This window comes from Alternaria arborescens, assembly GCF_004154835.1.
Source record: "Alternaria arborescens strain FERA 675 chromosome Unknown contig_11, whole genome shotgun sequence".
NCBI classification, from domain to species: domain Eukaryota; kingdom Fungi; phylum Ascomycota; class Dothideomycetes; order Pleosporales; family Pleosporaceae; genus Alternaria; species Alternaria arborescens.
In genome coordinates this window covers 645,951-673,893 of record NW_021167866.1, presented here as the reverse complement: position 1 = coordinate 673,893, position 27,943 = coordinate 645,951, and the positions used below count along the sequence as shown (strand labels likewise).

The 27,943-nt window shown below is 51.2% G+C and overlaps 11 protein-coding genes across 11 annotated transcripts; 6 read left to right on the top strand and 5 right to left on the bottom strand.

Moving 5' to 3' along the window:
• Positions 1–194: 194 nt before the first annotated feature.
• On the top strand, positions 195–3,588 carry AA0111_g5678 (hypothetical protein; the record flags this gene model as incomplete). The annotated part of the gene is made up of 2 exons (XM_028651816.1): positions 195–3,313; positions 3,366–3,588. The coding sequence occupies 2 exons, from the start codon at positions 195–197 to the stop codon at positions 3,586–3,588; spliced, it is 3,342 nt and encodes a 1,113-aa protein (XP_028506991.1).
• A 1,261-nt stretch (positions 3,589–4,849) lies between these two features.
• AA0111_g5677 (hypothetical protein) lies at positions 4,850–5,410 on the bottom strand (the record flags this gene model as incomplete). Its single annotated transcript, XM_028651815.1, has 2 exons — positions 4,850–4,965; positions 5,059–5,410. 2 exons carry the CDS (start codon positions 5,408–5,410, stop codon positions 4,850–4,852), a joined length of 468 nt encoding a protein of 155 aa, XP_028506957.1.
• Positions 5,411–6,110: 700 nt separating this feature from the next.
• AA0111_g5676 (hypothetical protein) lies at positions 6,111–6,550 on the bottom strand (the record flags this gene model as incomplete). The annotated part of the gene is made up of 2 exons (XM_028651814.1): positions 6,111–6,235; positions 6,286–6,550. 2 exons carry the CDS (start codon positions 6,548–6,550, stop codon positions 6,111–6,113), a joined length of 390 nt encoding a protein of 129 aa, XP_028506997.1.
• A 904-nt stretch (positions 6,551–7,454) lies between these two features.
• Positions 7,455–7,980, bottom strand: AA0111_g5675 (hypothetical protein; the record flags this gene model as incomplete). Its single annotated transcript, XM_028651813.1, has 3 exons — positions 7,455–7,576; positions 7,637–7,801; positions 7,869–7,980. 3 exons carry the CDS (start codon positions 7,978–7,980, stop codon positions 7,455–7,457), a joined length of 399 nt encoding a protein of 132 aa, XP_028506999.1.
• A 3,735-nt stretch (positions 7,981–11,715) lies between these two features.
• Positions 11,716–12,548, bottom strand: AA0111_g5674 (hypothetical protein; the record flags this gene model as incomplete). The annotated part of the gene is made up of 3 exons (XM_028651812.1): positions 11,716–11,792; positions 11,843–12,450; positions 12,502–12,548. 3 exons carry the CDS (start codon positions 12,546–12,548, stop codon positions 11,716–11,718), a joined length of 732 nt encoding a protein of 243 aa, XP_028506998.1.
• Positions 12,549–12,818: 270 nt separating this feature from the next.
• AA0111_g5673 (hypothetical protein) lies at positions 12,819–14,987 on the top strand (the record flags this gene model as incomplete). The annotated part of the gene is made up of 1 exon (XM_028651811.1): positions 12,819–14,987. One exon carries the CDS (start codon positions 12,819–12,821, stop codon positions 14,985–14,987), a length of 2,169 nt encoding a protein of 722 aa, XP_028506994.1.
• Positions 14,988–16,264: 1,277 nt separating this feature from the next.
• AA0111_g5672 (hypothetical protein) lies at positions 16,265–18,601 on the top strand (the record flags this gene model as incomplete). The annotated part of the gene is made up of 1 exon (XM_028651810.1): positions 16,265–18,601. The coding sequence occupies one exon, from the start codon at positions 16,265–16,267 to the stop codon at positions 18,599–18,601; it is 2,337 nt and encodes a 778-aa protein (XP_028506993.1).
• A 225-nt stretch (positions 18,602–18,826) lies between these two features.
• Positions 18,827–19,763, bottom strand: AA0111_g5671 (hypothetical protein; the record flags this gene model as incomplete). The annotated part of the gene is made up of 2 exons (XM_028651809.1): positions 18,827–19,582; positions 19,635–19,763. 2 exons carry the CDS (start codon positions 19,761–19,763, stop codon positions 18,827–18,829), a joined length of 885 nt encoding a protein of 294 aa, XP_028506996.1.
• A 1,831-nt stretch (positions 19,764–21,594) lies between these two features.
• On the top strand, positions 21,595–23,005 carry AA0111_g5670 (1,3-beta-glucanosyltransferase gel1; the record flags this gene model as incomplete). Its single annotated transcript, XM_028651808.1, has 2 exons — positions 21,595–21,763; positions 21,816–23,005. 2 exons carry the CDS (start codon positions 21,595–21,597, stop codon positions 23,003–23,005), a joined length of 1,359 nt encoding a protein of 452 aa, XP_028506995.1.
• Positions 23,006–23,445: 440 nt separating this feature from the next.
• On the top strand, positions 23,446–24,594 carry AA0111_g5669 (hypothetical protein; the record flags this gene model as incomplete). Its single annotated transcript, XM_028651806.1, has 1 exon — positions 23,446–24,594. One exon carries the CDS (start codon positions 23,446–23,448, stop codon positions 24,592–24,594), a length of 1,149 nt encoding a protein of 382 aa, XP_028506823.1.
• A 564-nt stretch (positions 24,595–25,158) lies between these two features.
• Positions 25,159–26,619, top strand: AA0111_g5668 (hypothetical protein; the record flags this gene model as incomplete). Its single annotated transcript, XM_028651805.1, has 3 exons — positions 25,159–25,311; positions 25,365–26,031; positions 26,111–26,619. 3 exons carry the CDS (start codon positions 25,159–25,161, stop codon positions 26,617–26,619), a joined length of 1,329 nt encoding a protein of 442 aa, XP_028506824.1.
• Between the last annotated feature and the right edge of the window lie 1,324 nt (positions 26,620–27,943).

Genomic DNA, 27,943 nt, shown 5'->3' with positions numbered 1-27,943 from the left:
CGTGGAACTTTGGCTAGAGACAAGATTCAATGACGAGAGACACAACATCCACAGTAATGCGCTTTTCGTTTCTCTTTGCCTGATTGATGAATGCAAGCTTGATACAAGTCGACATCTGCTCCAGCATGCGATAAATCTGCCCCCCATCCACCCATGCCGCCGCCTATTCACCACCCCCGACCTGCGCCGCCATCATGTCCTCGCCCAATAGCCCACGGAGATCGACCGAGAGCTTCGAGTTCCTGTCGCCGAACCCGCCCCAGGGCTCCTTCCCGTTTCCCGCTTCAAACCATGACTGGACCAACAGGCCCAGCTCCACAGGCGGGCGCTACAAGCCGCGACGTGGCTCAACGGCGTCCTCGATACACTCGGTCGGTGGCTCGCTCGACAGCGGCTTCAAGAGCACCATGGGCGCGGTGAGAGAGCAGAGCAACAATGCCATCTCCACGCTGCTCACGCCGCCCATCATGAGGACTGGCATGGTCCCGCATACCACTGCTACAGCCACTTCGGGCCACCGCCCGCCATCTACCAAGGACATACCACCCGTGACGCTCACAAACATACCCCACATCGAACCTTCTGCATTCAATCCTTACCTATCGCAAGTTGGCAGTCTGTACGAGGCTTTCCAGCGCGCAAAAGCCGAGGCCGAAGCCGAGTCCGCCCAGCCAGCAAGGAGAGGGTCAAAGAAGGATGATACTGAATCGCCAGCAGGGACACCCAACTTGGCAGGAACACCCTTTACTCCCAATGGGCCGCCGAAACCGAAGCGTCGAACGAGCGGATCCAAGCGCACCCTACCAGCTATTACCCCCCTTTCCACCATACCGAACATCTACTTCGATGACAACTTTCACCTAGAAAACCCGCGGACCTTTGACGTAGTGAGCGAGCGGTCCGAGGTGGTTCGGCCAGTTCGAACAGCAACCAGCGATGACCATGGCGCAAACGGTTCCTTGGACGTGCCACAACCTCCCGGGAGAAAAGCTCTAGCTACAAACGCCATTTTACAAGAGAAGTTGTCGTGGTACATGGACACGGTCGAGGTGCACTTGATCTCAGCCATATCTACGGCATCGACCTCCTTCTTCGCCGCACTCGGTTCTCTGCGCGAACTTCAGACGGAAGCATCGGATTCTGTCGCAAGAATAAAAGGACTTAGGGAGGATCTGAAGAGGCTGGACGAACAGATGGCAATAGGAGGCTTGAAGGTCGTTGAAATGAAGAGGCGCAGGGAGAACTTGAGGAGGCTGACCGACTCGGTTGACCAGCTGCAAGCTGTCATCGTTGGGTTGTCGCACTGTGACGAAGCCGTTGTTGATGGTCGTCTCGAGACTGCCATGACCCGGATAGAAGTCATTGAACGACTAATTACAGGCGCGCTGGACACGACTGATTCTCAGGGTACATCTTGGCTAGATTCTCGATTACCTCCGCAGTTGGTCGATCTACGACACCTCAGAGCACTAGACGGCGTATTCGAAAGCATCACCGAGCTCAAGTTCCGTGTGGGCAGAGGCTTCGAGGTACGCTTTGTCGACACCTTACTTACGGATCTGCGAGAGCATGTCAAACGAGTTCCGACTCACGATACGCTGGAACGATGGACTGCTGCATCGCAAAAGGCACGAGGATCCAACCAGAAACCGAAGACGACTTTACCGGCCTATATGACGACCGACGAAAAGCTACGTGCAGAGCTGCGAGCCAGCTTGTATGGCTTGAGCGGTGCGCAATTTACGAATCAAGCTAGCGCTACTTTCAGAGAAGCGATGATCAAGGAGATGAAAGTCATCATCCGGAAACACCTACCGAGCTCAACAGAGGATGATACTGGATCTATGGCTTCTGTATCCACAAGAGGTGGCCGAGGGACTAGTCAGCAAGACAAAAACTCTATTCTTGCTAGGAATCTACGCGCCATGGACCCTGAAGATGCTGAGGTATTTTTCGCCAATATCTTCACTGACATTGGAGAAGCGCTACGCCGTCTCAGTACGCTGATCAAAGTGCTTCTTGATGTTACCAGCGGCGTTACTACCCCTCCCGCCTCTGCTGGTGGGCTCCGATCACCCCCACGAAGTCCATATATGCACAGCATCGATGATTACATGGGCAACGGTGTACCGGCTCCGAGTTCAAATGACCTGCAGATGGAGCTGATGCAGGCCTTAGACATGTCGAGCCTCCTGGGTCAGGCTGTCGATGCAGCGCAGACACAGATCACTAAGCTTCTCAAGGTCCGCTCTGAGGCCACAGCCAATCTTCCCCTGGAACGCTTCTTACGATACTTCCACATATGCAGGCTGTTTGCCGACGAGTGCGAAGCCGTCTCAGGACGCTCCGGTGCCGCTCTCAAAGGTGTTGTCAATACTCATATCAATGACTTTGTGTCCAAGTTTGGCGATTTTGAGAAGCAAGAGCTTGTAAAGGCGATGGACTCGGATCGTTGGGAACCGAAGGACTTCGATGCACAGGATACTGAGGTCTTAGCACGCTTGTTGAAGGGTATGGAGAGCGACCCTGCAAGCTGGGCAGAGACTGGTGACCTCCTTCGAGACATCGAAAAGCCGACTACAAATGGCACATCAGCGCAAGCCAACGGCACATCAGAAGACAAGCCCAAAGAAAAGAACAAGACCACTATTCCCGCCGTTGTCGATGAGGAAAAGTACACAATCTCCGAATCATCGACAGTCGTCCTGCGTGGCATTGAGCGCTTCGAAATTCTTGTTTCAGCCATGCCAAGTATGACTTCCGAAGTCTCCACTTCCCTTTGCGACTACATCAAACTCTTCAACTCACGATTATGCCAATTGATCCTAGGCGCTGGCGCCATGCAGTCTGCAGGCTTGAAGAACATCAACACCAAACATCTTGCCATTGCCTCTCAGACATTATCATTCATTATCGCTATTCTACCCTATATCCGCGAATGCTTCCGACGGCGCGCCGCATCCGCTTCCAATAAGTCTTCTATTGGTGAATTTGACAACGTCAAGCGCCTACTGTATGATCAGCAAAATCAGATCCATGAGAAACTGACGGGCATCTTATCTGGAAGAGCAAAAGTCCACATGCGCAGTCTCAAGAAGGTGGAGTGGGATACTGATGCCGAGGTCAACAAAGATGTCAGTCCTAGTATGGAGAGCTTGACCAAGGACACCGTGACCATGCACAAGGTTATCAACAAGTACTTGAGCGAGATTCAAGTCCGCATGATAATGGGTCCTGTATTTGAGAGTTACAGGGAGGAGGTTGGCAATGTCATCAAAGAGGCGGCAGTCAAGACGCCTGGTGGCAAAGCACGGTATGTCATCAGGATGAACCCGTTGTATGTGTAATGGCTAACGGATCTCTAGATTGCTACGCGAGGCGAAGTTGTTCGATGCAAAGCTTGGACCTATTGACGGCGCCGGTAACGTTGGCTCTCATCTTATCGGCCTCGTGGTCAGCAAGACAGTGGCGCAGCCCAAAGCTGAATCCAAGGCGGAGCCAAAACAAGAATCCGAAGCCAAGAAGAGTGAGGAAAAGACGCAGAATATCGAAACAGAAGCAGAAAAGTCAAGTACAGAAGCGACTTGAGGTAACACAGCATTCTAGACCCGTTTTCAGTCGGAGGGGATACATGTCGACGTATGCGCTAGGCAATGCCCCTACTATCCGCATCTACCGGTCGTTAGGTGTCCACGAAAGATGTTTTGCTCTTCCACGAACTTCCCACACCAATTCTGGACTACCTACGCATTCACACGTAGAGAGTTTCATTCCGACTTTGCGCATATCCACAAGCATGTCACTCGCCATGTACCAACGTATCACCGTCACCCAGCAAGGCGTTTTGGAGTAATAGAACAACTGAGAGGATGTCATGGGGCAAAGCGCCGTTGGATAACGACCTACGAGACGGGAAGGAAGTACGAGATAATGTTGCTATACCATTTCCCAGAATCACGATATCTTCAAGGTCCCCAAAGGAAGTGTGGGCTCTCTGTCCATGTTTCACTCGATGCGTGTCCGCTTTCCTTTCGTTCCTTATCTTCACGTGCTTTGGCGTTCTGTATAACCCTTGTGGTGGCCATCTTCTCTGCACATTTGTCTATTATAACCACCGTGGCTTCGTCACTGATACTGATGACAGCCATAACATCCTCATTCGATGCCATCTTCGTATTGTCGTCACGCCCACCTGAACGCTGCTTCCTATTCCCTTCTACGGCTTCTCTCTCCGCCAACTTCCTGGTCTCTATCACGGTGTCCAGACATGCTTGTTCATCCGCTTCGGATTTCAAGTTTGGTTCACACACTCCCTCGCATTCTTCGTAATCGTGCACGTGCGCGTGCAAAGCTAGATGGGCATCCATTTCTGCTTGTGAAATGCCAAGTTTGACATGTAACGGTATGTTTGTCCAAGTTGCTGTGATGTTTGTGTTGTTAATGGGTCGGCGCTGGGGATACATTGGAAATTGAGAAAGGATAGGGAGAAGGCAAGGAGGAAATGCTTGTCCGTTCGTAAGATGATTGAGAGGAAAACATGTTAGGATGTTATGCGTTGGCACCAATTTGTGACATATAAGTCAGTGTCACCAGCGACTCTTCACGGTTCCTTTATCAATCCTCATTTGCATTCAATTATTGACACGGATTGTCTTCTCCAGCTTCCTCTGCGAGAAGCAATGAAGCGCTGCTTTTGTGTGATTGACATATATATTCATCAGCTCGTTGTTGCGCAACTTGGAAAACTTCATCCTCCATGTACCACCTGTCTTCGCTGCTAGCTGCTGTTTGCACCTTAGCTGCTAAACGAGTCCCATCCCTGGAGAGGTCATAGCAACTGTAGTCTCCCTCAGACGCACCAGTAGCTCTTGCCGCCATGGGCCCAATGGGACTTGTCGCCCGGGAGTTCCATTGGGGGCGTAGCCGGACCCCAGTCTCCTATCAAGTTGCCTTGGCATTGAGATTCTAAAAAACTCATTAGTGATTCTATTTTTCTTAAGGCTACACCGCGTCGAAAGCGGTTGTATTAGGGAAACAGGAAATGACCGCCACACTTACCATCAAAGATCATACAGATTCCACAGTGGTAGTTGGTGAACCGTTCCATTTCCTCGCCATGCTCTGTCTCGGCGCAGAGTAACCCTCCGGTCGAATATACAAATTCGGATCCAGGCCTGTTTGCAGGTTTGTACTCGCCACACATTCTCTGTCTTGGGGTGGTAGCAGACACCTTGACAGTGTGAAAGGAAGGCTGAGAGCGAGCGTAGGCGACGGCTACTGCGACATCAGCATCGTATGTCGTAGAGCCGGGAACCGGAACGGTGAGCGGAGAGCGTAGCTCGGAGCCTGTAGGAGCCGCTACGACGTAGATGGTAAAGACGCTGGAGAGGATTAGATTGAGGAGACGCATTGCGAGTATACAAGGGAAGTAGTTGTTCAGAATTTTGAGTAGGTGGACTGAATAAGAAGTGGCAGGATGAGCCTGGAGGAAGTAATTTTCTTGACTCTTTGCCAGTAGCACAGAGATGGTTGCGGCGAGGCTGGTGAGGGGGCGTGACACAACATGAGGCGAAGCCAACAAAGAGGAGTCATTGTACACTTGATCCTTCACTTGCCACGTGCACTAGGAGACCTCGAAAGTGTTCATCGTACGAACTTTGCCGGGGAATAAGTCTAACTGTATGTGAGCCATGTACTTTCACCGTCCAAGGTAAATGAATAACCGGAAGTCAAACAGGAAGTAGTAGCGAAAAACCAAAAAAGATTGACTATTCTTCCAAGCATTCACGACTATCGTGTTGAACTTGTCATTTCTCTGCTGTAATGTTCCCGTAGACAAACGAAAGGTTACTTCCACGTTGCATCAGAGGTGTTTGTTCATTCATGAGCGGGGGCGACCCCAAGATCTTGTATTGTTATCAAATGAGCGACTTAGAAGGTAGGAAATAACACCCGCAAGACAAGACCGGAGTGTTGGACCCGACTGATCTCACAAATTCTCTGCGACTCTCGATGCTTCTACCTTTATCATCGGTCTCATGATTTGAAGCCGCTTCTATTTTTCGCTTTCGCATCAATCGCGAATTTAACATTCGACGATACGAGGCTACCTAGATGGTAACCCAAGAGCGGATGGCCAAGTTCTGGCACCCTGGGGTCTGTCCGGGCTTTATATCGACAAAGTTTCCGCTCGTAGTCGAAGTAAGCTGAGAGCAAGGCAGGTTGAAGAATCTCACTTTATATATATTAGCGAATCACTCCTGCGTACTATGATGTATCACGTACCGGTTCTGCTGAAGTTGTTGACATCGAAAAAGGTGCTAGGGAACGGCCCAACCGTCAGATCCTGGCATCCAGCAAGTCCCACAGTACCGGACTGAAGGAAGACAGTATCCTCGGCCCATGGAGAGGGACCACAGCCGCCGTCCCGATAGAAGCGGGCGTAGACACGAGCAGCACCTTCAAGTTGACGTTTCTCCTGTAGTTCGACGGGGGTGGCGCTCACTGTGAGCGCAGTGGCGAGAAGAGTGGTGAGGATGGTGAGCTGCATGGCTGGAATTTGGAAGTAGAGGATTTCTGATATAGATGAATGGGGAGATAAGGTGATGAGATGAGATGGTAAGATGAGAGAAGACGAGTAGGTGTGCAATGCTTGCTTTATATGTCTCGCCGGGGTTCCTGTGCAATCACATAGTTATCGATTCATAGGTATAAGCACCTTTGACGTTACGTATTGCATTGCTACACCGATTCCGCTATCGAGCTCGATTCTGATCGCGCAGTTGGTGGCTTGCATCTTTTCACATGAGCTTGGTCTGATATGGTACGAATGATGCTTTGTGAGAAGTTCTTATTGAGCGACTAGGGCCTTCTAGGAATATTCTATAAGCTGAGAGGCGATACAACACGAAGGAGAGCGCACTGTTGGCTGGTGGTTGGTGGATCTATACGAGGCAGCGACAAAAAGATCCACCTGCGTGGACTGAATCTTCATGTCACGTTTTAAAGACGGCTTTCTAAGCCTCTCGGTCTTGCAGGTAAGCTGAAATGCTGTGCATGCATACTCCCCCACGTGCCGAGGGACAGCATCGATAGGTTGTAATCCGCCTACTGCAAGCTGACAGGTCTTTTTAGTTTGCCTAACAGTAGTTACAAATTGAACTCCGAAGAATTGGCCAGCTTTCGCCAGTCAGAAAAAGTCAAGCACTTATGCCGTATTTCGGCCAGTATGTCATCCAAATTGTTGTAGGTTTGCATGCTGGGTTGCCCCGCGTAATTGTATTCTGCTATAAACGAGTGACTAGAAGAATCTAGGATATGTAAGTTACTTCCCGCACCAGCGCCACCGTAATGAGAGTCGGAGTCTTGGTCCCGACTCAAATCACATCATACTGCCACCCAACAAAGCTATTCTCATTCCCTTCGCTGACTGATGCCTCATCATACCAACTTTTCTACAAAGTGACATAAGACTTGAGTGTCAGCGTCTGGCAACCAACCGAACCAGGCGTGATATCGATATGATGTCTGCTGTCGATAGTGGTAAGTTGAGAGCAAGGGAGGTCGTAGAAACGAACTAGATGTCACTGGTTAGTTTCCCATACCCGAATCTCGTTGGCATACTGTAAGAACATACTTGTTCTGGTAAGGCTCCTAGTCTCGTTGAAGTAAGTGCTGGGGAAGTTGAAGCTTGAAGGCAGGTTCATGCATGTGCTGAGGCCGGTGGCGGTGGTGTTCTGGAGTGGGTCGTAGTCATCGCCGTACGAGCTTCCGTCGCGGCCACATCCAGTGTCGCGATAGACTAGAGATTGATGCGAAGGTTAGTCATGTCCTTGAGTGGCTTTCGCACATGCAGAGGTATCACGTACAAGTAGCGCGAACATGCGGAATTTCCTGGCGAACCTCAATGCTGTTGGCAGGCGCGGCAGTAGCGGTCAGGGCCATGGAGGCAAGAAAGGTGGCAAGGGTTACAAACTGCATCTTGGCGATCGGGATATTGAAACGTAATAGTATTGTTGATCGAGTGTATGAATAATTGTAGCAAGGTTGGCATCTCTTCTTTGGAATTGAACTCTGCTTTATAGCAGAAGGGCTATGCCTCGGATATACTCAGCATTTCACCGTTACCGTAAATTTTGTGATGCATAGCAAAGGTTCTTTTTCCCTATGAAATGCTACAGAAGTTCTGGGCTTGGAATATTTCCAACCTTTCCAGTTGGTGGCGTATTTTCTTTGGCGGTATGATATACGTCAGTCCATGGTGGAAGACCTTGCTAATGTCTTTATGGAAGTGAGATAAGCCGCCAAACAACAGGACTTCGTCGAGTTGAGAAAGTGATGTTGTTGATTGCTCACCCGATCGAGCGTGAAACCGCTTTTGCTATCGCACGGGTACATAAAAGATGACGTTATAGCTCGTATATGAGCGCGTCCTAGTAGAAGTCCTACGCTTACGAGCTCTTTCCTCTTCTGTTCTGCTGACCTATGTCTATGCTTGAAAAGCGGCAAACATCGGCTGTGAATAGCCAACGCTCTACTTGCTTCCCGGCTTGATGCTTAAAGCCGCCATGGAGACATAACTCATCATTCACAGCTGGCACTCAGGTACTGCAGGTGGGTTCATCTGGTGCTCCATAAGGTCTGATGAGTGGCCATCTTCTCGCGATTGACTAGCGTAGGACACATAAGAAAATGGACCGTGCAAACCGAAGCGGAGCTCACCGGCAAGGTCTGCCAGTACGAAGCGATTGTAAATGGTCAGCGTTGGTGGTGGTAAGTTATGGCCGAGAGACGTCGCAGAGACTACTGGCTCGTGTAGCTGTATCTAGCGAGTAAGATGTCTGACCAGCATCCGGGTTGCGGCCTGGTAAGTCACCCGCCATCCGTTGTAAGCTGACGGATGGCGCTGCTGACCCCATGGCCGACCAACAGTAGCCCATCAGCAACGACCAGAGATGGGCCTGAAACGACAGTAAGTTGACGTATGAGCGGCCCGTTCCACCGTTTGTTTCCAGGTCGGCGTTTCCCAAAGCAATACTCGCTTACTTTCGTTGTTGGTTGACGCTGTGTCGATCTTCATGCTTATGGAATGGTTTCCAAGAGCCGCGGATGAGGGGCTTGGCGTTGTTTGTATACTAGGATGTTCGTTCATCTAGTTGGTACCATATGTCCATCGAGCTCGACGCTAAAGATAGCAATCTTCGGCAACGGCTTGTTCTTTACTTGCTCGAAGGTCATTGTTCTTGCCTTCACTGACCCAGCGCTTTCCAATTTATTCCGGGAGTCGCTCAACATCCTGTTGACGCTATCTTCTGCTGCTTCAGCATAAATGAAAGCGCTTGAGATTCCCACACGATTAGCGGATCTCAATTGCCGAACTGGCACAGGTTTATGAGTGACGATCTTTACATCAGCCTCTTTCTGAAACTCTCTGTGTGAGGCAGCCTGTGGGGCACTGGCCGTGCGCGTATGGTGCTCAATTTGACGTTTGACATGTTCCGTATGAGCTAGAGGTGTACCATGCTTGATGGCATAAGCACCCCCTCTAGGGCTAGCGCTCTTGCTCTCAACGATGCTGCTCGAAAACCGGTAGTTTCGACTTTTCAACTCCTCAGATCCATGTCGCGAACTAGATCTTGAGTTGCTTAGACGAGCTGGGCGAGTAAGAAACACAGAGGAGCGCGAGTATTCACTTTGGTAAGATAACCCAGTGCTGTAAGAACGAGGACGCGAGTGTGTCGACAGTGGAACTGAAGTAGGACCTTCGGGATGTATGGCGCGCCATGTAGACATTGGATACTGGGCTGGTACGGACAAAGGTACAGACTCAGGGATTCGCGTACTACCAGACAACCGAGGCGGACGTGTCAAGAAACCACGGTTCATGGACGAATGGGATGAGCGATCTGAAGTATAGGCTGACGAGTTGCGCTGTGCCGCTATGTAAGCAGGAGGTATGGGTGGCGGCGCGTAAGGCGAAGTAAAAATCCTGGAGTCCGATGAGCGAACTCGAGAAGGAGCTGAAACGATTGGTGGTGCCAGACCTTTACTTCGGTTGACCGTTTCGAATGATCTGCTCCTGTGTGTCGATACAGACATAGGTCGGTCATCAATACGTTTCTCCAATGTCCATGTTAGATTTCCAGTTAGAGGTTGTCCAAAGGAAGGATGTGGCGAACGCGATATATCTGCAGGCTTTTGATAGTCATGTCTAAATAGATGAGCCTCGAAGGGACGATTGACAACGGCAAGTACTCCAAAAAGCACACATGACGTAACTCTAGTGACATAATTAAATCTTGCACAAGCTTAAGGAACAGTTTTCGACATACAGCGATATGGCGGCAAACGCGATGCCAATACGGCTTCCCAAGCAAGTAGAACCGAATTCCCAACCTTCAAGTCCGGGTGCCTCATGTAAGCAAACAGGTCTTCTGGCGACAATTATCATGTTCCATCCCGTCGTCAGCAGCCACAAGACGCATAGCGAAATCACTAGGCGAATGGCAACGTAGGAAGTCTTCTTGACAGCTGAAGTGTGTCGCTGTTGCTGCTCCCATGTCTTTTGTTTGAGGGAAAAAACTGTATGTATGAACGTGTAGGCGATTGTCATGAGAGCCTGTGAGATCCAGTGAGTGTTGTTCTTTGCTGCAAGACTCCAAGCACATACTGAAGTTAACGTCAAGACCACGGGTGCAACGTTTGTCATGTCCTGCGGATCCGATATGATCTGGTAGAGTGAAGTGACAAGACATATAATGGCACTCCAGAGCAACACATTAAGAAGGAGGGTAATGCAGATGAGAGTGACTTTTCGGCGCGGAATCTTGAGGCTGGTTTTGACCGTTTTGGTTTCTGAATTGGTGTGCGGTTGTTCAGCATCGCTGTGGCTGTAGTGCGATGCAGCCATGCAGTGAGTGATGACTCGCAAGCGGAAGAAAGGCGGTATTCTTATCGCAAGCACAACAACGGGACATTGAGGAAAGTGTGGCTAGGGCATAGTTGGGTATAGAACGGCCTAATAAGAAGCAATGACGATTGTGGTTTTCAAGAAGTCCTTGGATAGAGCCTGAACGTCTCATACAGGCGACGTCTCAGAGGCAACGCTACCTGCCTTGAGCGGGTGGTCTGTTCGCACGTACGGCTCTTTCCTGATTTTAACTGTCTTTGTTACATTATGTGAAAATTCTGTGTAACGAACAGACGTTGCATATGGGTGCCTTCGTTGGCGTGAGGATTCTCACACTCATCCATGCACAGGCGACAATTGAAGAAATGTGCAACATTTCAGTCCCGCTCAATGGCAGCACGTCTGCCAGTCGTATACTATGGGAGTATTCTTCACGTACGTGATCAAGCGGTGGGAACCAGCTCGTTGTCACAGGGCACCTTCACTGCACACGCAATGCATTCATGCAAAAGCGCTAATGAAGGATGGGTCCCCCAGATAAATTGCCCGCATAATAGCACCGGCAATGCAAGCCAAGAAACGGGATCCGGCAACTTTGCGACAAAGTCTCGGGTTTCTTGTTGTATGTGCATCGGCAACGATGTGTGCAGATTCGATGCGGTGCCGCCGGCTGTGACTGTCGATCATACTATGATAGAGCTAGTGCAAACAAGAGGACGTATGGTGCTCGGCGCTGGTGTTTCGGCGTTTTGGGGCTCGGAAGGACGTGTTCCGTGTATGCCTGAGGTTGAGGTAGAATTCCGCACTCAAAGGAACAAGAGTAGAACGAGGAGGAGGATCAGGACGAAAATGAGGACGCCGATACAGCAACTGGACCAGGAATCTAGGAGAGTCGGTCAACGACGCCCAGTACACGGATCGCACGAATCTTACCTTCGTTTTGTTTGATGACCCAGCCGACCTTTTTGAGACCTGTTTGAAGTTTACCGCCGACTCTGTCTGCCACGTTGTCGACATCGGTGAGCAGTTCGCCCTGTTCCTCAAGCTCGCGACCCATGTCATCGGCTTGCTGTCGCAGGTTGCCGACAGTACGGAAGACGCCGTCAAGAGCCTCGTCCTGCTCGTGCATCATCTCCATTTGTCTTTCCTGCTCGAATGCCGCGTAGTTGTCCTCCTCCTCGAAGGAATCCGGGTCGGGCAGGACGTCGCCATTGGCCGCGACCTTGCCTTTGTTCTTCGCGTGTTGGACCGTCTGCTGCAGTTCCTCGCGCATGTTCTCGATCTCATAGCCAACATCTTTGACCAGCGTTCTCCGTCGCTCGACTTCATCGATCTCCAGGCCGAAGCGATAGGGGTCGTGCTCCACGGCCTTGACGCTCTCGACTAGGTCCTCGAGGTCCTGACTAAGGTCTTGGAGCGTCTGTTCAAGTTCGCTGCGCGCTTCCCGAAGCTCGGGACTGTTTGCCGATGAGGCCGAGGAACGGATACGCAGATACGACTTGAAGAGCGGTCGCGCCGTGTTGAGGGCAGACAATACGTCTCTATAGCACGTGTCAATGGAGATGCCCAAACCGCGAATGGAGCCGTCTTACGCCTGCACCTGGAGGAAAGGGTCCTCGTCGTTCTGTGATGACATCATCTTGCGCTGTGCGACACCGGTTGTCCCTCCAGAGTATAGCCGTGAAGCAAGATGGCGGTCGATGAAGCGTGGGTGAAGGTGTAGGAGCGTGTCAATACGCTGTCCGCTACAAGCGATGACGCGCCTCAACACCTCGGCACGGACCCACCTTCCCAAAAAAATCACCCACAATGAGCACCCAACTCCACCACACTTTCTCGATGGCGCACTCACCAAGATCGCGGATACGCAACAATACCGCCCTCCGCATAAGAGAGATTGGATGACGCAATGGGTCCGGACACGCCTCTTCCCCTTTCCCCCGACTTCACCAATACTGAAGAATACATCGAGTCATTGCTGCACTTGACGACTTCCTCATGGCTGCTCCAGACACTATGTGGAGGTGTCCATATATTGGACTTCTACACCAGGTCACCTAGTCTCTATTCGCACATCTTGCCACAGTCATGGCGAGAATGGTTCAAAACGCGAGATATCATGGATATTTTGGACCTCTTGATGAGGGAAGATCTCAGTCAGTTCAATCCGGAAGGACAGGTTAACGACAAAACCTGGCGGAATGGTCCTGCACCGCCTAAAGAACTGCTACAGTACATCCGCACTGTACGGAAACACCTGTTGGCTCGTGACTTCCCTCCACCCAATTCCGGCCTTGAGCCTCAAAAACCTGCTATATCTCGTCACATCGCAACTGGTATGAAGGTCAAGAAAGTGCACGAAGTTGATAACTTTGCGCGCTATATTGACAGACTCACCTCCGAGATAGCGCAGTCTGATAAGAAACCGATTACCCATCTTGTGGATTTCGGCTCAGGTCAGAACTACCTTGGACGCGCACTCGCTGCACCTCCTTACTCCAAGCATATCGTCGCTGTAGAAAGTAAACAGCACAACATCGAAGGAGCAAAGAACATGGACATCTTGGCCAAACTGGTAGCAAAACCCACGGTCATGAGGAACAAGAAGGAGTATCGCGCGAAGATGGGCAAAGTGAAAAAGGGCAAAGAGGCCAAGGAAGATGCGTCCACGGCACAACCTGATGTGCCAAGTCCATCTGATGCCAAGGAGGATGAATCGGGGACAAACAAACACAACCAGGAAGCACCATCTGGTTCAGCCACCCAGAACACTGATCTAGCGTCACCACTTCAAAACGGTGTGAGCTGCGATGAGGATGGCTGTGTACTACACCAAGTCTCTCAGAATGTCTCAAAACCTGCACCTGCTGAAGTTTCTGCCGAGGCCAGCGGGTTTACAGATCGAACCCCGGCTACGAAGACTTCTACACTACAGATATACAATGAAGGTCATGGTAGCGTACAGTATGTCGAACACATGATCAAGGATGGCGATCTGACACCCGTCATCGACCAAGTCCTGGACAGCTCACGTGTACCTGAGGAGATTGTGAGCTCGGAGACTTCTGTGGTTGCTGAAGCTACCAATTTGAACGCTGTACCGAAACCGAAGGACGTAAACGCGATGGTAATTTCACTGCACTCATGTGGCAACCTCGTTCATTATGGGCTACGCTCCATGCTTCTCAATTCACATATCTCTGCAGTAGCAATGGTAGGATGTTGCTACAATCTGCTCACAGAACGCCTTGGCCCTCCTACCTACAAGCTACCTACGCTCCGTCCTAATCACCCACGCCTGGAGTCTACTTCCAAAGCCTTCGATCCACAGGGATTTCCCATGTCCGAGAGACTTGCAAACTACCCCCTACCACATACGCCTCTGGAATCTTTTCATGATGACTCGAAAGCAGACGGTGAACAAGTCAAACAACCAACAGGTGTACGGCTCAATATCACAGCACGCATGATGGCTGTGCAAGCACCTTTCAACTGGGGTGTGACCGACTCAGAACTCTTCTTCACCCGTCATTTCTATCGAGCCCTGCTTCAGCGTATCTTCCTAGATCGTGGTGTGGTCTCTGCACCTTTAGACGAACAAGGTCTCGTTGGCGGGGCGGTCTCAGCTAACGGTCACACCTCTCAGGTGAACTGGACACCACCAAATGGCCGCGGTCCTGGCCTCTCGTCTGACGGTAAAACTACGCCACTTACCATCGGTACCCTGCGCAAATTTGCCTATAGCGATTTCGTCTCCTACGTCCGCGCCGCATTAGCAAAACTCACCGCTGAGAACTCTTTCTGCGAGGTTGATCCAAACTTTATCAAAGAAAAGATGGATGGGTTGACAGATGACGATATCAGAGACTACGAAGTGAGCTATGCCGAGAGGAAAAAGGAACTAAGTGTTATGTGGAGTTTGATGGCCTTCAGTGCCGGCGTAGTGGAAGCTGTTGTGGTCACCGACCGATACCTGTGGCTCAAGGAGCAGGAAGAAGTCGAACACGCGTGGGTTGAGCCGGTATTCGAGTACAAATATAGTCCACGCAACCTTGTTGTCGTGGGCATCAAGAAGTAAAGCGGTGTATCCAGCTTTCGCCAATGGCATAGCAGGATCTATGGAAAGGTTCGAACAACCTGATCATATTGAGTCAATCATGAATTCATTACTAACCTCATCCATTGACATGTATCCTGCGATTGTTATACCCCCTGCCCTGGCCGAAATCTCAATGCATAACAACTACTGCCTGCTTCTCGTCTGCACACCAACGAGCGATGCGCCTCAGGCATACAAGGCGTCCATAGATCCTACATGTTACATCCAAGGCATCCAAGCCGACCGGACAATTCGGCGCGTCTTCACTCCACAATATTTTTCGGCGCGCCATGGCAGGCTATTACCTCACCGGTATGATGAGGCTGTGTGGATGGAACGATTGAGGCGTCCAGCCAATCTCGTTTCGTCACCGGATCAAGCGTCTTCAGTGGGCGTCCCTAATGCTTGGCACAGAAGGCGCGCGCACAGTGGAGGAAAAGGTTCGCTACCCAGAACGATCAAGCAGTACAAGCTGTGACATTGACGTTCAGCCTCACGGACCGTTACCGACGGAAGTACAAATCAGAGAAGCATGGAACGTCAAAATCGGGGTTCTAATTTCGAAGTGCAGCGCTGCACAATAGCGACGCTACAGGATTTAGCCGCTACGAAGGAGCACGCTTGTCCCGCGTACCCGTGCATCTCCACTTATATCACATGTTCTTCAATCCGATTTGCCTACCATGCCAAAACAGCCACAACGCCAGCCTACTTTGAGTGATATGTACCAGGCATGGGATACGCGGGGCCCTTATAGCCAAGAATCTAAACAGAGCGCGGCAGACGTGTACGAGTCGAGAGGCGTTTTTAGGCTGCGGCTGCTGCGGGTTACGGCCTTGACAGGTAACAAGGCTGAGCTACGTCCATTGTGATTAAGATGGCAATGGTGCCCATGTGTGGAAGCTACTTTCTAGTTCCATCGAAGTTGGTTTGAGAGATTTGGGCTGAGGAACGTGTATCACGAGACCGGAGAGGCACTCTTCGATCGATTTTCGACCTATAGAGGCGCTCATTCCAAATCCACAAAACTCTAACGCAAGCGGAGGGCACGAAGATTTACGACTAGGATTGACGTTCGAAGACATTGTTTTGTTCAGAAAGAGAAGGATCAAACACAAAACTAGACACCTTCTTTACTACTCAACAAGTCACGTCCACAACCCTCGTACGAGTGACGCCATTCGTACCGCACCGTTCTATATCTAGTTCCACGGTTTTGGACAATCCAACGTATAGTCTGCACGCCCCCCTAGACCATGAGGTCCTTCATAGCGCTCTCAGCGCTCCTAGCAGTTGCAACAGCACAATCGGTCACAGCCACAGACGCCTCACAGTCATTTGATATCGTGCCAACGTCGACACCCACACCATCATCAATAGACGACATTGACCTTGACCCGACAACCACAGAGAATGTTTCTGGACCGATAGAGACGAGCCAGGCTTGTGGAGACATAGCCGAGCTAGTGGCGGATGACTTCTCAGAGTTTCCAGTCGTGGATGCCGCACTAGCGTACGCATGCCTCAAGTCACTGCCTTTCTACTCAACCTCCGCATCATCGACAGTGGATGAGATCAAGAAGATGGTGGAATTTCAGTCGACGCTCAATTATCTCAAAGACCCACCGAAGGGATGGCCGAATGACGCTGTCGATATCGTTGCCGGCTTAGACAGCATCAAAAGCAACGTCGAATCCGGACAATACAGCAATGAATTCGACTTTGAAAATGACATTGCATCTTTGATGGTGAAGGCGCACGATGGGCATCTCGGCTGGAACGGTATGGCATATGCAGGAGTCTTCAGATGGCGAAGAAGCAGCGCTTTTGCTTTGGTCTCAGCGTCAAGAGATGGGAGCGAGATGCCCCAAATCTGGGCTTTGGGGGACTTCAATGGCACTGTTGATTATGAACCTTCGCCGGTCACACAAATCGACGGAAGGGACGTTGTACAGTTCTTGACGGACGAGGCGAATTTGAACTCTTACCACGATCCGGATACTCGGTTCAATGCCATGTTCTTTTCACAGGCCGCAGAAAACTATGGGTACTTTACCAGTCCAAGGTTTTACCCTGGTTCTACGACGAACATTACTTTCGAGAACGGAACAACCGATACGTATAGCAATGGTGCCATTGTTGTGGATCCTCAGACTTGGAGCTATGTCAGCGATCCTGAGTCATTCTATGATACATACATTAGACCCGAGACGAGCTCATTTAGGGTCAAGAAGAGGGATCCTACTAAACTACCCATGCATTTAGAGAACCCGCGCGACTATGAATTCAGGGGTACATTTGCCCAACAACACGGCTCAGTGCCATTGCTTTACCCAGATCCGGTCGTTGCTCACTCGGCGGATCAGGTGCCTTTGGCCGGATTCTTCATCAATACCAATGCTGGCGAAATCGGTGTTCTTGTAGCAACGACATTCAATACCGAGGACGTTGCAGGTGCACAGGAATTCCAATCCGTAATTCAGGAGTACATCTCGCAAGCCCAATCCCGTGGCGTGGAGAAACACATTATTGATATACGTGCCAATAATGGTGGCAAAGTACTCTCGGGGTATGATATGTACCTACAATTCTTCCCATCCCAGGAACCTCAGACACAGAACCGATATCGCGGACACCGAGCCAGCGAGGTCTACGGCGAGAGTATATCTAGCTTCAAGGAGATTAACCTCCTCAACGCCGAACTCTTCACGAGCCCCTTCAGCAACGACGCCTACCTCTCTTCCACTGGCGAAGATTTCCCAGACTGGAAAGCCATGTACCCGCCCGAGCGATTCAACAACGACAAGTTCACCGCCCTACTCAAATACAACTTGAGTGATCCTCTGACAACAAGCAACGAGCGTACCGCCGTAGGAATCACCATGACAGGCTACAACTCGAGAAGCAACTTCACTACGGACCCCTTCCGCGCCGAGGACATAATTTTGCTAACTGACGGCGTCTGCGCCTCAACATGCTCCATCTTCACCGAACTCATGGTCCAACAGTCCGGCGTACGAAGCCTCGCTATTGGCGGCCGCCCTAGCCTTGGTCCCATGGTAGCCGTCGGTGGCACAAAAGGCACCTTGGTAATCCCTTCCCTCTACATGGAAGCCCTCTCCGAATACGTCACCTCGCAATTCGCGTCGTCTCGCTCCGAAGCAAACGACTGGGCCGAGTTCCTCCCATCAACTCCGCCCATCGCCGTGATCGATGCTAGCGTCAACTTCCAGGACAACATCCGTGCAGGCTTTGAGTCGGCGGGCGTACCAACACAGTTTCTCAACGATACGGCGAGTTGTCGGATCTGGTACGAGCCTGAGGATTACTTCAATGTGACAAGGTTGTGGGAGAAGACGGCCAATGTGGCGTTTGGAAACAACGGAGGCATGGATGAGGGCGCTTGCGTGGCAGGAAGTGTAACGAACAAGGAACAGCAACAAGGAAAAGGAGATTCGAATCCGGAAAGTTCCGGAGATGGAAGTGCGCAAGGGGGTGATGATGATGAGGATGCGGCGAGTGGACTAAGAGTAGGCTGGGTTCACCTGCTTGTCTCTGTCGGCGCTGTCGCGCTGAGTTTCTGTTTGATGTAGATCGAGTAGTGATCGTTTCTAGTAACATGCCTTTCTCCTTCACCCTATGCGAACCTTTTGCTCATGTCTGCATGGCTCCGTACCGTTCTTCAATATCCTCTCGCGGAAATGTCGAAGCGGTATAAGTCAAACCGATTTACTTCATTTCATCCGCTAGGGACTATAAACATTAACTTGATGACCATCGGTGTCAGGCATCCTTCGCTCCTTCCTCTCTTTAGATTCTCAGGCCTGCTTTTCGAAGCCAACCCTTGACCCATGCCAATCCAACACCACATCACGGCCTCTGACCGCTGCCCAGCCAAGTTTGATTATTCCCCTATCGTCATGACAAGAATCCGCGTTTCTGGCTAGGAGCATGCATCTCCCCTCTGCGGTCTGCAGTATGTATTGTTCGGGTTTGACAACCAGTTCGTCAACATCGTCATCGTCGTCCTCTTCGTTCTCTCCATCATTCTCTTCAGCTCCTCCTTCAAAATCCCCTCGCTCAACCCCAAATACCAGGTCAGGGAAGATGTTCAAAGCTCCACAATCAACATATAGCATCTCATTGCCATCTCTGGCTTGCTGTTCAGTACTGGTAGCCAGTAGCAAGACGTCCCAAATGCCTTTCGGAACATGGATATATGGTGTGCTTAGATCGAGACTGGCGGATTCAGCAGGCATGGAGATCATACCGCTCTTTCTTATGCCGATACCGAGCAAAGGGAGTTGGGCGCCGAGAATGGGCTGGAGATGTAGTCGTTCCTGTTGCATCCAAATGAATCTGTCGGCAGCCTGCGACCATGAATCTGATTCAGAAATGGTGTAGAAAGTGGCGGTGCCGGACTGTGAACTGTTGAGAGGGATGTTGACGAGTATGGTTTCTTGAATGGGTCCTCCGGTGCTATAGCTAGCTATTGAGTTTTGGAGGTGCTCGAGAGGCTTTAAGTCGAAGACAGGAGGAGAGTTGATGAAAGTGTAGTGAAGATCATGGTCTAGCTATTGGTTTGTTAGGTTGGTCTAGAGTAACGTAGGGTCAATCTGAGCATACTGTAATGGGGATCACACGGCCAGACGCTGGCTTAGGGTCCAGCAAAGGCTTCTGCTGTTGTAGCGATGGGTCCAGGTACGCAGCCTCCACGAGAAGCGGCAAAGTTGTGAAGAGTATGTTTCGAAGCATTTTGGTGGTGGTGGAACTGAGAGTAGTTTTCGTGTACTCAAGCGTGAGCAGTCAAGAAGGACTCTTATCATCTCACACCTACGCAAGGATTCGCTTTGTCCGCGCCGCAATACACCGCGCCTCACCCGATTATCTCATCATCTGGACCTATTGCGCGTTCGCATTGCTATTTATCGGGGTCGTGAACCTCGCGGTTGGGTGATTTACCCTTGTAGCGCCTGCAGTTCGCGTGTGGTTCGTCCGCTGCAATGAATGCGACCGGGGTTTACGTGGGGCGCGTTGCACCTGAAACTATAGTTGGGCGCGACGACAACGAACGCATGTTAATTTCTTCTTATGTCATCCTAATGGCATATATTTGTGGGGTCCAAACGGGTTGGGGAGATAGATGCGTCTGCTGTGCTGACCAGAATAGTAACGCATCAAGAGCCAATGTGTGACATCTCTTCGGAGAACTCGCCGTTGTATGTTCACGTGAACCAATTTTCTCTCATGTCTGGATCGTTGTTGTTGTACTTGGGTTTCTTCATGAAGACGCGTCCACCTCTTTGTAACGATGAGTCCTCCCTGAGCAGGAGCGGCTTTGGACTAAAAAAGACGTCGTTGTCACACCAACACACTGGAAACGTATCTCGTAGCAAGGAAGCAGGAAGAAGCAGCACGGCTGAAGAGGTTGGTCACCCACGGCATTAACGGGCAACAGTGGAAGCTTTACTTGTCGTCGCAGAACTCTTCGGTGTCATTGCTTGTTGCCGCAGATGAGCTGTGTGGAATGGGTGCCACAGGAAGTGCGATCAATACGGAACATCGAAAACGCATCATCTGTCGACTCACAAAACCTTTTGTTTGTGGAGGATCGGTATAGCCACGGTAATCTGTTGTGTTGAGAGAACGCTGGTGGACAAGAGCGACACGCGTCGGAAGCGACCAACCGGCCGGGCCATCTCCGCCGCGGGTGTCAACGTCGGGGCCCCAGCTGCGACAGCTGTCAACTCTCCAACCTCGAAACCAACCATGGTAAACCTCACAATTCGCCTATCGATGTCAACAATGTATATGCCCGAGTAGATGGACAGGCTGCTTTTTCTGCCTAAAGCTTCGCTTCGGATCTCCACGGCCCGCAACAAGTGCTGTCAGCGACCCGGCAAACATGCCGCCCAAGGGGATGGAGAACTAATCGTGGCATCACGATTGTAGCTGCAGCCTGTGCATGGCCGCAACTATGTCGTCAGCAAAGGCCCTTCCACGGTACTGATCCTTCCGCAGGGCTCTTCTGGAATGCGATGCTGGCCGTCATTTCCCTCTCGAGAGCCAAGCGTTCTGCCGTTTCATGAGCGCGCGCTCGCCTCCAGCGACGGTGAATTGACCTGCAACGAACGAACAAGTCTTGACTGTCTCAACGAGGCTGTGTAAAGCGGCGGGAAATCAACGGACGCGCAATTCACTCGCTATCAAGACGTCTACCAGGCATGCTCCTGCCAGTCATTGGCTTTGTTGCCCCTGACCAAGGCTCGGCGGGCTTCTGCTAATTCACGACTATGGACTTGGCTGCTTGGTCTCCGCGATTCCTGCGCGCATGCCAACACCCATCGACTTGGCGCGCAGCGGCGCCAGACAGACCATGAGGGTTGGCAAGTTCCACATGTAGCACTCGGGGGAACCAAGAAATTGCTCTGTTGCCGCTTCAAATAGTTTGACCATCCCGGCTTCTACCTCAACAGTTGCCTGTTCTCTGTGTGAGATTTACCTTTCCTACTTTACCAGTCACTCGTTAGACTTCCAATCGCTCTTCTATTTGCCTTTTAATTCCACTTCTTCTCCAACTCCAGTCATGAAGGCCTGTGTCGTCTTCTCCGTGCTGGGTGCCGCTGTTGCCCCAGCATTCGCCAGTGTTGTCGCCCGTCAATCCAAGGGAAACCTACCACCAGTCACCGTTCGAGGCAACGCCTTCTTCGCCGGTGATGAGCGATTCTACGTCCGCGGTGTCGCCTACCAGCCAGGTTTGTTGTCACAAAACAATAACAACAGCAACACGATACTAATGCATCTTAGGTGGTGCGGCCGACGCTGCCGATCCGCTGCTCGACCTCGAGGGTCTCAAACGCGATGTTGAGAACTTCAAATCGCTCGGCATCAACACCATCCGTATCTACACCATCGACAACTCTCAAAACCACGACGAGGGTATGAAGATGCTCGATGACGCCGGTATCTACTTGGCGCTCGATGCCAACACACCCGACTACTCTCTCAACCGAGAGAACGAGGACACTCTCCACCGTTCGTACAACGATGTTTACCTGCAATCCGTCTTTGCTACCATTGACGCGTTTGCCGACTACAACAACTTGCTCCTCTTCTTTTCCGGAAACGAGGTCATCAACGCGAGGAACAACACCAACGCTGCTCCTTACATCAAGGCCGTTACTCGTGACATGAAGCAGTACATCTCTAACAGGCACAACCGTGTCATTCCCGTCGGATACTCGGCTGCTGATGTTGCTGAGAACATCGAGGCCCAAGCCCTCTACTTCAACTGCGGTACTGATGACGAGCGCTCCGACTTCTTTGCCTTCAACGACTACTCGTGGTGCGACCCTTCGTCTTTCACCGAGTCTGGATGGGACGCCAAGGTCAGGACGTACAGCGACTACAGCAAGCCCATCTTCCTGTCTGAGTTTGGCTGCATCACCAACCAGCGCAACTGGGGTGAGATTGAGGCTTTGTACTCGACAAACATGACGGGTGTCTACTCTGGTGGTCTCGTCTACGAGTACACTGTCGAGCCCAACGGTTACGGTCTTGTCGAGGTCGGCAGCAACGGCGACATTGAGCCCAACGCGGACTTTGAGCGTCTTGCCGAGGCTTATAAGGCGACTGCTAACCCTCGCGGCGACGGTGGCTTCAGGGAGAACGGCGAGGCGTCCGAGTGCCCTGCTGAGTCTGATGAATGGCACGTCGAGGGCACCTCCCTCCCTGCTATCCCTGCCAACGCTGTCAAGTTCATGGACGAAGGTGCTGGTGAGGGACCCGGTCTCGAGGGTGATGGCTCGCACTTTGCTGGCGAACCCAGCGAGTCTACTGCTACCCCCGGATCTGGCAACCCCACTCGCTCGCCTACTCCCGGCTCCACTGGCAGTGCTGGCAACAACGAGGGTGCTGCGGCTGGTCTCGATGTGCCCCTTCGTTTCGTCGGCATGATCGCAGCCAGCGCTCTTTTCGGCGCTGTCCTTGTCTTCTAAGCGTAACGTGTGAGTATTCGTATTGAAAAGATGTAGAGCACTTGTTTTCTGGTTTCTGGAGTTTTTTTTTGACTGCCGTTGTCGGCATTACATATATACCTGATTCGTCATTGCAGGCGCAGGGCCTTTTGTATAGTAATACATATACGACAATAGCTCTTTTCCCAGTATCCGCTTGCTCGACGTGAATGCGGTGATTCTAATTGATGCTACGGACGTGAATGTGGTGGTGGTGGTGGTGAAAGTGAGGGCGTAGGCTAGCGGCGTTTTGGACCCTGGTTCTCGAAGGCAGCAATGGAAGCTTCCACGGTTGTGATTGTACAATTACCCAGTTTCTTTCATCTTCAACCATGAGCAAGCCTCTATAAAAGGTCCCAGACGCCCAAACCCTCCCGTCGCTTCCACGCCTGTTTTTCCGCTCAACAACGTATTACCCCGCCATGGACGACGCCCGCAAAGGCGACGCCGCGCTCAGCGCAAGCAAGCCCGAAGAAGCGATTGAGCACTACACCAAGGCTCTTTCAGTCAATCCCGCAGCCGTCAAGTACTACATCGGTCGCGCCACAGCTTACCAGCGTACTTCCAAATATGCCGAGTCCCTCAGCGACGCCGAACTCGCCGTCGTCTTCGCTAAGAAACGCGGCTCGCGCGAACTCATCAAGGACGCCCAATTCCGACGCGCCGTCGCCTTGTTCCACCTCGGAAAATACGCAGATGCCGAGTACTTGCTGAAGATTGTGAAGGGGCTTGATGAAAAGGACAAGATGCTGCCCATCTGGGAGGCCAAGGTCGCAACCAAGCTGAAGGATGTTCCGCACGACGATGAGAAGAGGAGCATCACTATCAAGGAGACACCAGACGTCGACATGCCCAGTACTCCAGCACCTGCTGCACCCCCCAAGGCTTCAGAGCCCGCTTCGACCCCAGTCCAGGCCCCAAAGCCTGTTGCGCCGACCCCGAAAGACAAGATCAAGACTGACTGGTACCAGTCGCCTGAAGTTGTCACGCTTACTATCATGGCCAAAGGCATACCCAACGACAAACTGAGCGTCGAGTTCGAAGAACGATCCGTGTCCGTCTCGTTCCCCATCGTCGGCTCATCGTCAGAATACAGCTACAGCGCCGACCCTCTATACGAAAAGATCGACCCCTCGCAATCCAAATTCCGAGTCACGCCCACCAAGTTGGAGATTACAATGCGAAAGGCAACTACCGGTCTGAAATGGCATGACCTCGAGCGTCCCGACGGCCACGTTACCACTACCCAAGCCTCCGATGCGACTCTCGCCGTCCGCACCACCAAGGACACAGCTCCTGCATACCCAACATCCTCCAAGTCAGGCGCAAAGAATTGGGACAAGGTGGTAGTCAATGATCTCGACGACAAAGACGAAATTGAAGGCGATGAGACATCGCACTTTTTCAAGCAGCTGTACAGCGGCGCTACACCTGAGCAGCAGCGCGCCATGATGAAAAGCTACCAGGAAAGCGGTGGTACAGTGTTGAGCACCGACTGGAGCAACGTTGGCAACAAGACCGTGGTACCCGAACCACCTGAGGGCATGGAGGCGAAGAAATATTCTGGATAATATACGCCTCGCAGCCAAAGTATGAGTGTTTTCTTTCTTCGTCCTCATCATATGAAGCATAGCAAGGTGTTTTTGGGTCGGCAATGGGATTCATGACCACGTAGCTCACGTAGGATACGACATGTTATTATGTACTGGTATCTAAAATGTTTCTCTGAATAATTTCGCAGCATTTCAGACCTTGCTGATGACACCAAGAAACTCGTGACCTCGCGTCATGCATGCACCGAAGATCCGCGCTGACATTTACATGGTTCGTAATGGAGGGGCGGGCGCCGCGAGCTGCAGGGTTCCCCACAAACGTCATAGCGGTTGCTTTGCGACTTGCCTTCGTGCTTCTCACACCATATAAGCTTACGAGCGATGCGATTTTTTGCTTTCATAACCCACGCTCCTCTATACATGAAACTAGAGGCAGGTTGAAGACAGCCTCTATAAATGTTCGCCAGAGCTGTGCGTGCATCGTCGACTATCCCTAAACCAAATTTTGGTGCACCATTCACACCAATTTACGTTGCGCGTTCGAGGCATCTTGGCCTTCCACGTTCGAGCACATTTGGAACCATGGCTACCGGGTCCGAAATTCATTTGCAGGCATCGCAAAAGCCACAATACTATGTCAACGGGCTGAGACCCGAAAGTGCACAGAAGGCAAGCCAGTTGTTGCAAACAAACCATGAGAAGCACCACATTTTCTTCAATCAGAGCGGATTCCATGTAAGATAGCAATGCTCATTATAATATGTTAAATACTCACAACTCCCATCTAGAACCATATTGCCCACCATCTTCTCATCCTATTTGCGCTCAACGCCTCACCAGAAGAACTCCAAAAAGCGTACGATGCGAACGTAACTTATCAACGCCCACCCGAGCCTCTCAAAGAGTCTATCGTCGATGACATGCACGACCCTGAGCGCTTCAAGTCGTATCTTGGACAGGAGAAATACTATCATGATTTCCTTGTCTATTTCCAACAAGAGATTAATAAAACCGGCTGGCAACGCGTACTACAAGAAAATCTGTTCGCAGAAACCGAACACGCAGATGACATGCTAGTACGGATGTACGCCGGATTCCTTCACCCCATCATACATCTCGGGTTCGGCATCGAGTTCCAACAGCCAGCCATCATCGCAAAGGCGCTGGCGCAAGCCGCTGTACACGACAATTGGATGGCACCGCTATTTCATGGATGCGAGAAAGCCGCTAAAGAGATAAGAGGTAAAGATGGGTCGAGGAAGACCATCGTGCAGATACTGGATGAGTGCAAGAAAGACGACAAGTTGAGCAAATCAGCGCACTTTGAAGATGGAAATAAGATCCGTGACGGAATCCTGAAGAGAGCACCAGAAGAGATGATTAAGAATGCGGTGCAGTATACAGTCAAAGAGGAGGAACTAGAAGAGAAGACTGCAGAGATGATCAACGCCGCTGGTATGTCATGGACTCGTTTCCAATCTAACTGTATTCTACGTCTTTGTACATCATCATACTAACGCAGACACAACGACAGTATACTACACGCCCGCCGCCCAACGTCCACCCCACCAAGTCAAGTTCGACTTTTTCTACATGCATTGCGTGAACTCCAGCATCTTCTTCTCCGCCTTCCTCTCTCCCGCCTCCTCTCTATCACCCGCCATCCAGCGCCGCCTTTTAGAGTGGAAAGTCTGGAACGACATCACCATGTATGTGTCGCGCGGCTGCCCATCCCTCCTCATCAACGAGATCAACAGCTACGCGCCGACAAAAGATAGTGGTATGGGTGAAGTCATCAAGAGGGTGAATAAAGTGGAAGACGATGGACATGCTTGTAAGCTTGTAAGGGCGATCGCTAATGCAGAGGCGGTTTGCAAGAAGTGGGAGGGTAAAGAGGGAATGTTAATCAAGGGGGACATGTGGAGAAAGATTGGGCACATGGCGTTGGATTCTGTAGAGGCTGGAGAGCCACATTGGGTGAGAAGTTGTGGATTCAAGGAGGCGTGGGAGAAGATTCCGTTGCGGGACGGGGCGAGGCTGTGAGGGCTTAACAGGTCATGGGATTGGCAGTGGTACAATCCATCTCCATGGATCGCACATGGTTTCCTAGCGATATAGGACATCATGAGAAATTGCCTGCTTCTTACGATGCGCGCGTAGTCCTGCAGGAGAAAGACCGGACTACAGACGGACAGTTATAGGCAATACCAAACACCTGTTTTAATGACATTGATAGTTCCCAATCTCTTGGGACCGGTTCGCAGTAGCAGTGAAAGCAGTTATTGGCTCATGTTTGGTATACTATGCTTTTGTTTGCCAAGTCCTTCTACCTGTCAAAGCATGATAGGAAATCATGTTGATGACAAGAGCAAAGAAGAGCAGTACGTATTCAGATACTATGCTCCCCTGAACTGGCCCCAACTCTTCCCACGCAGTACATATTACATCAGATCGATCGATCGTACTAAGCTGATATCGTGCTTATTGTGTTGTTGGGCCTATACATTCATGCCTTCCTATCTCTCGTGTCACCGTGCTATCGATACATAACAGCCTTTCCCGGGTGTCGCAGATGCACGGCTCGACGGCGCGATGTGGCGGCGGCGCAAAAGAAAAACAGGGAGCAACGTAGCCCGTCATACTATCTGTGGAACAGTTGGGCGCAAGCTCGTGGCGTGGATCTGGGTGCGCTATCGATACACAGCTTTTCCTTGCTTAGATCTACGCGACTTTGCTCGACAAATCTTAAGACAAACATGACGAGCAGAGTTACACATGCTGATCCTTGTCTCACACGCTCCCAGCACAAGTCGAGGGTAGCATGAGTTTGACGTTGTTCCAGAAAACCATGCCTTGAAACATTTCAGGCAGGCTCCGAGGGTTGAGCCAATGGCAGCTGCGGGGTACCTGAGCAAAGGCGTGTTTTACGCATGTGCCTGAGAATGACATCCGGGATCTGTGCTTCAAGCATTACTATGTGTGCGAGAATAGGAGGGGTGTGAGACGAGTGACAGGTTTTTCTTAGAGAGTACTCATTTACCCAGCCGCGATATGTCGTCGTGACGGGGGGTGGGCGCTGCGCTCAGCTCCTGCTGACTTGGACCTAGGCTATAGCAGGCACAGATATCGTTCCTGCACTATTCCTGTTCCATCATGCTTTCTCGAGGAGGCTGAGAAGGGATCAGCTGCGTATGAGCGCGCAAGAATAGCGCCGGCCCATTATTTGGCGGGAGACAGTTTAGCCAGCGGCAACACATGACGCCCTTGTGAGCGCTACTGCAGGAACAGAAAAACCGCTATCGATAGGCTGTATGGTGCCGGGGCGGGAATTACAGCACACGAGGCGAGGGGCGTGGCGCTTATGCCT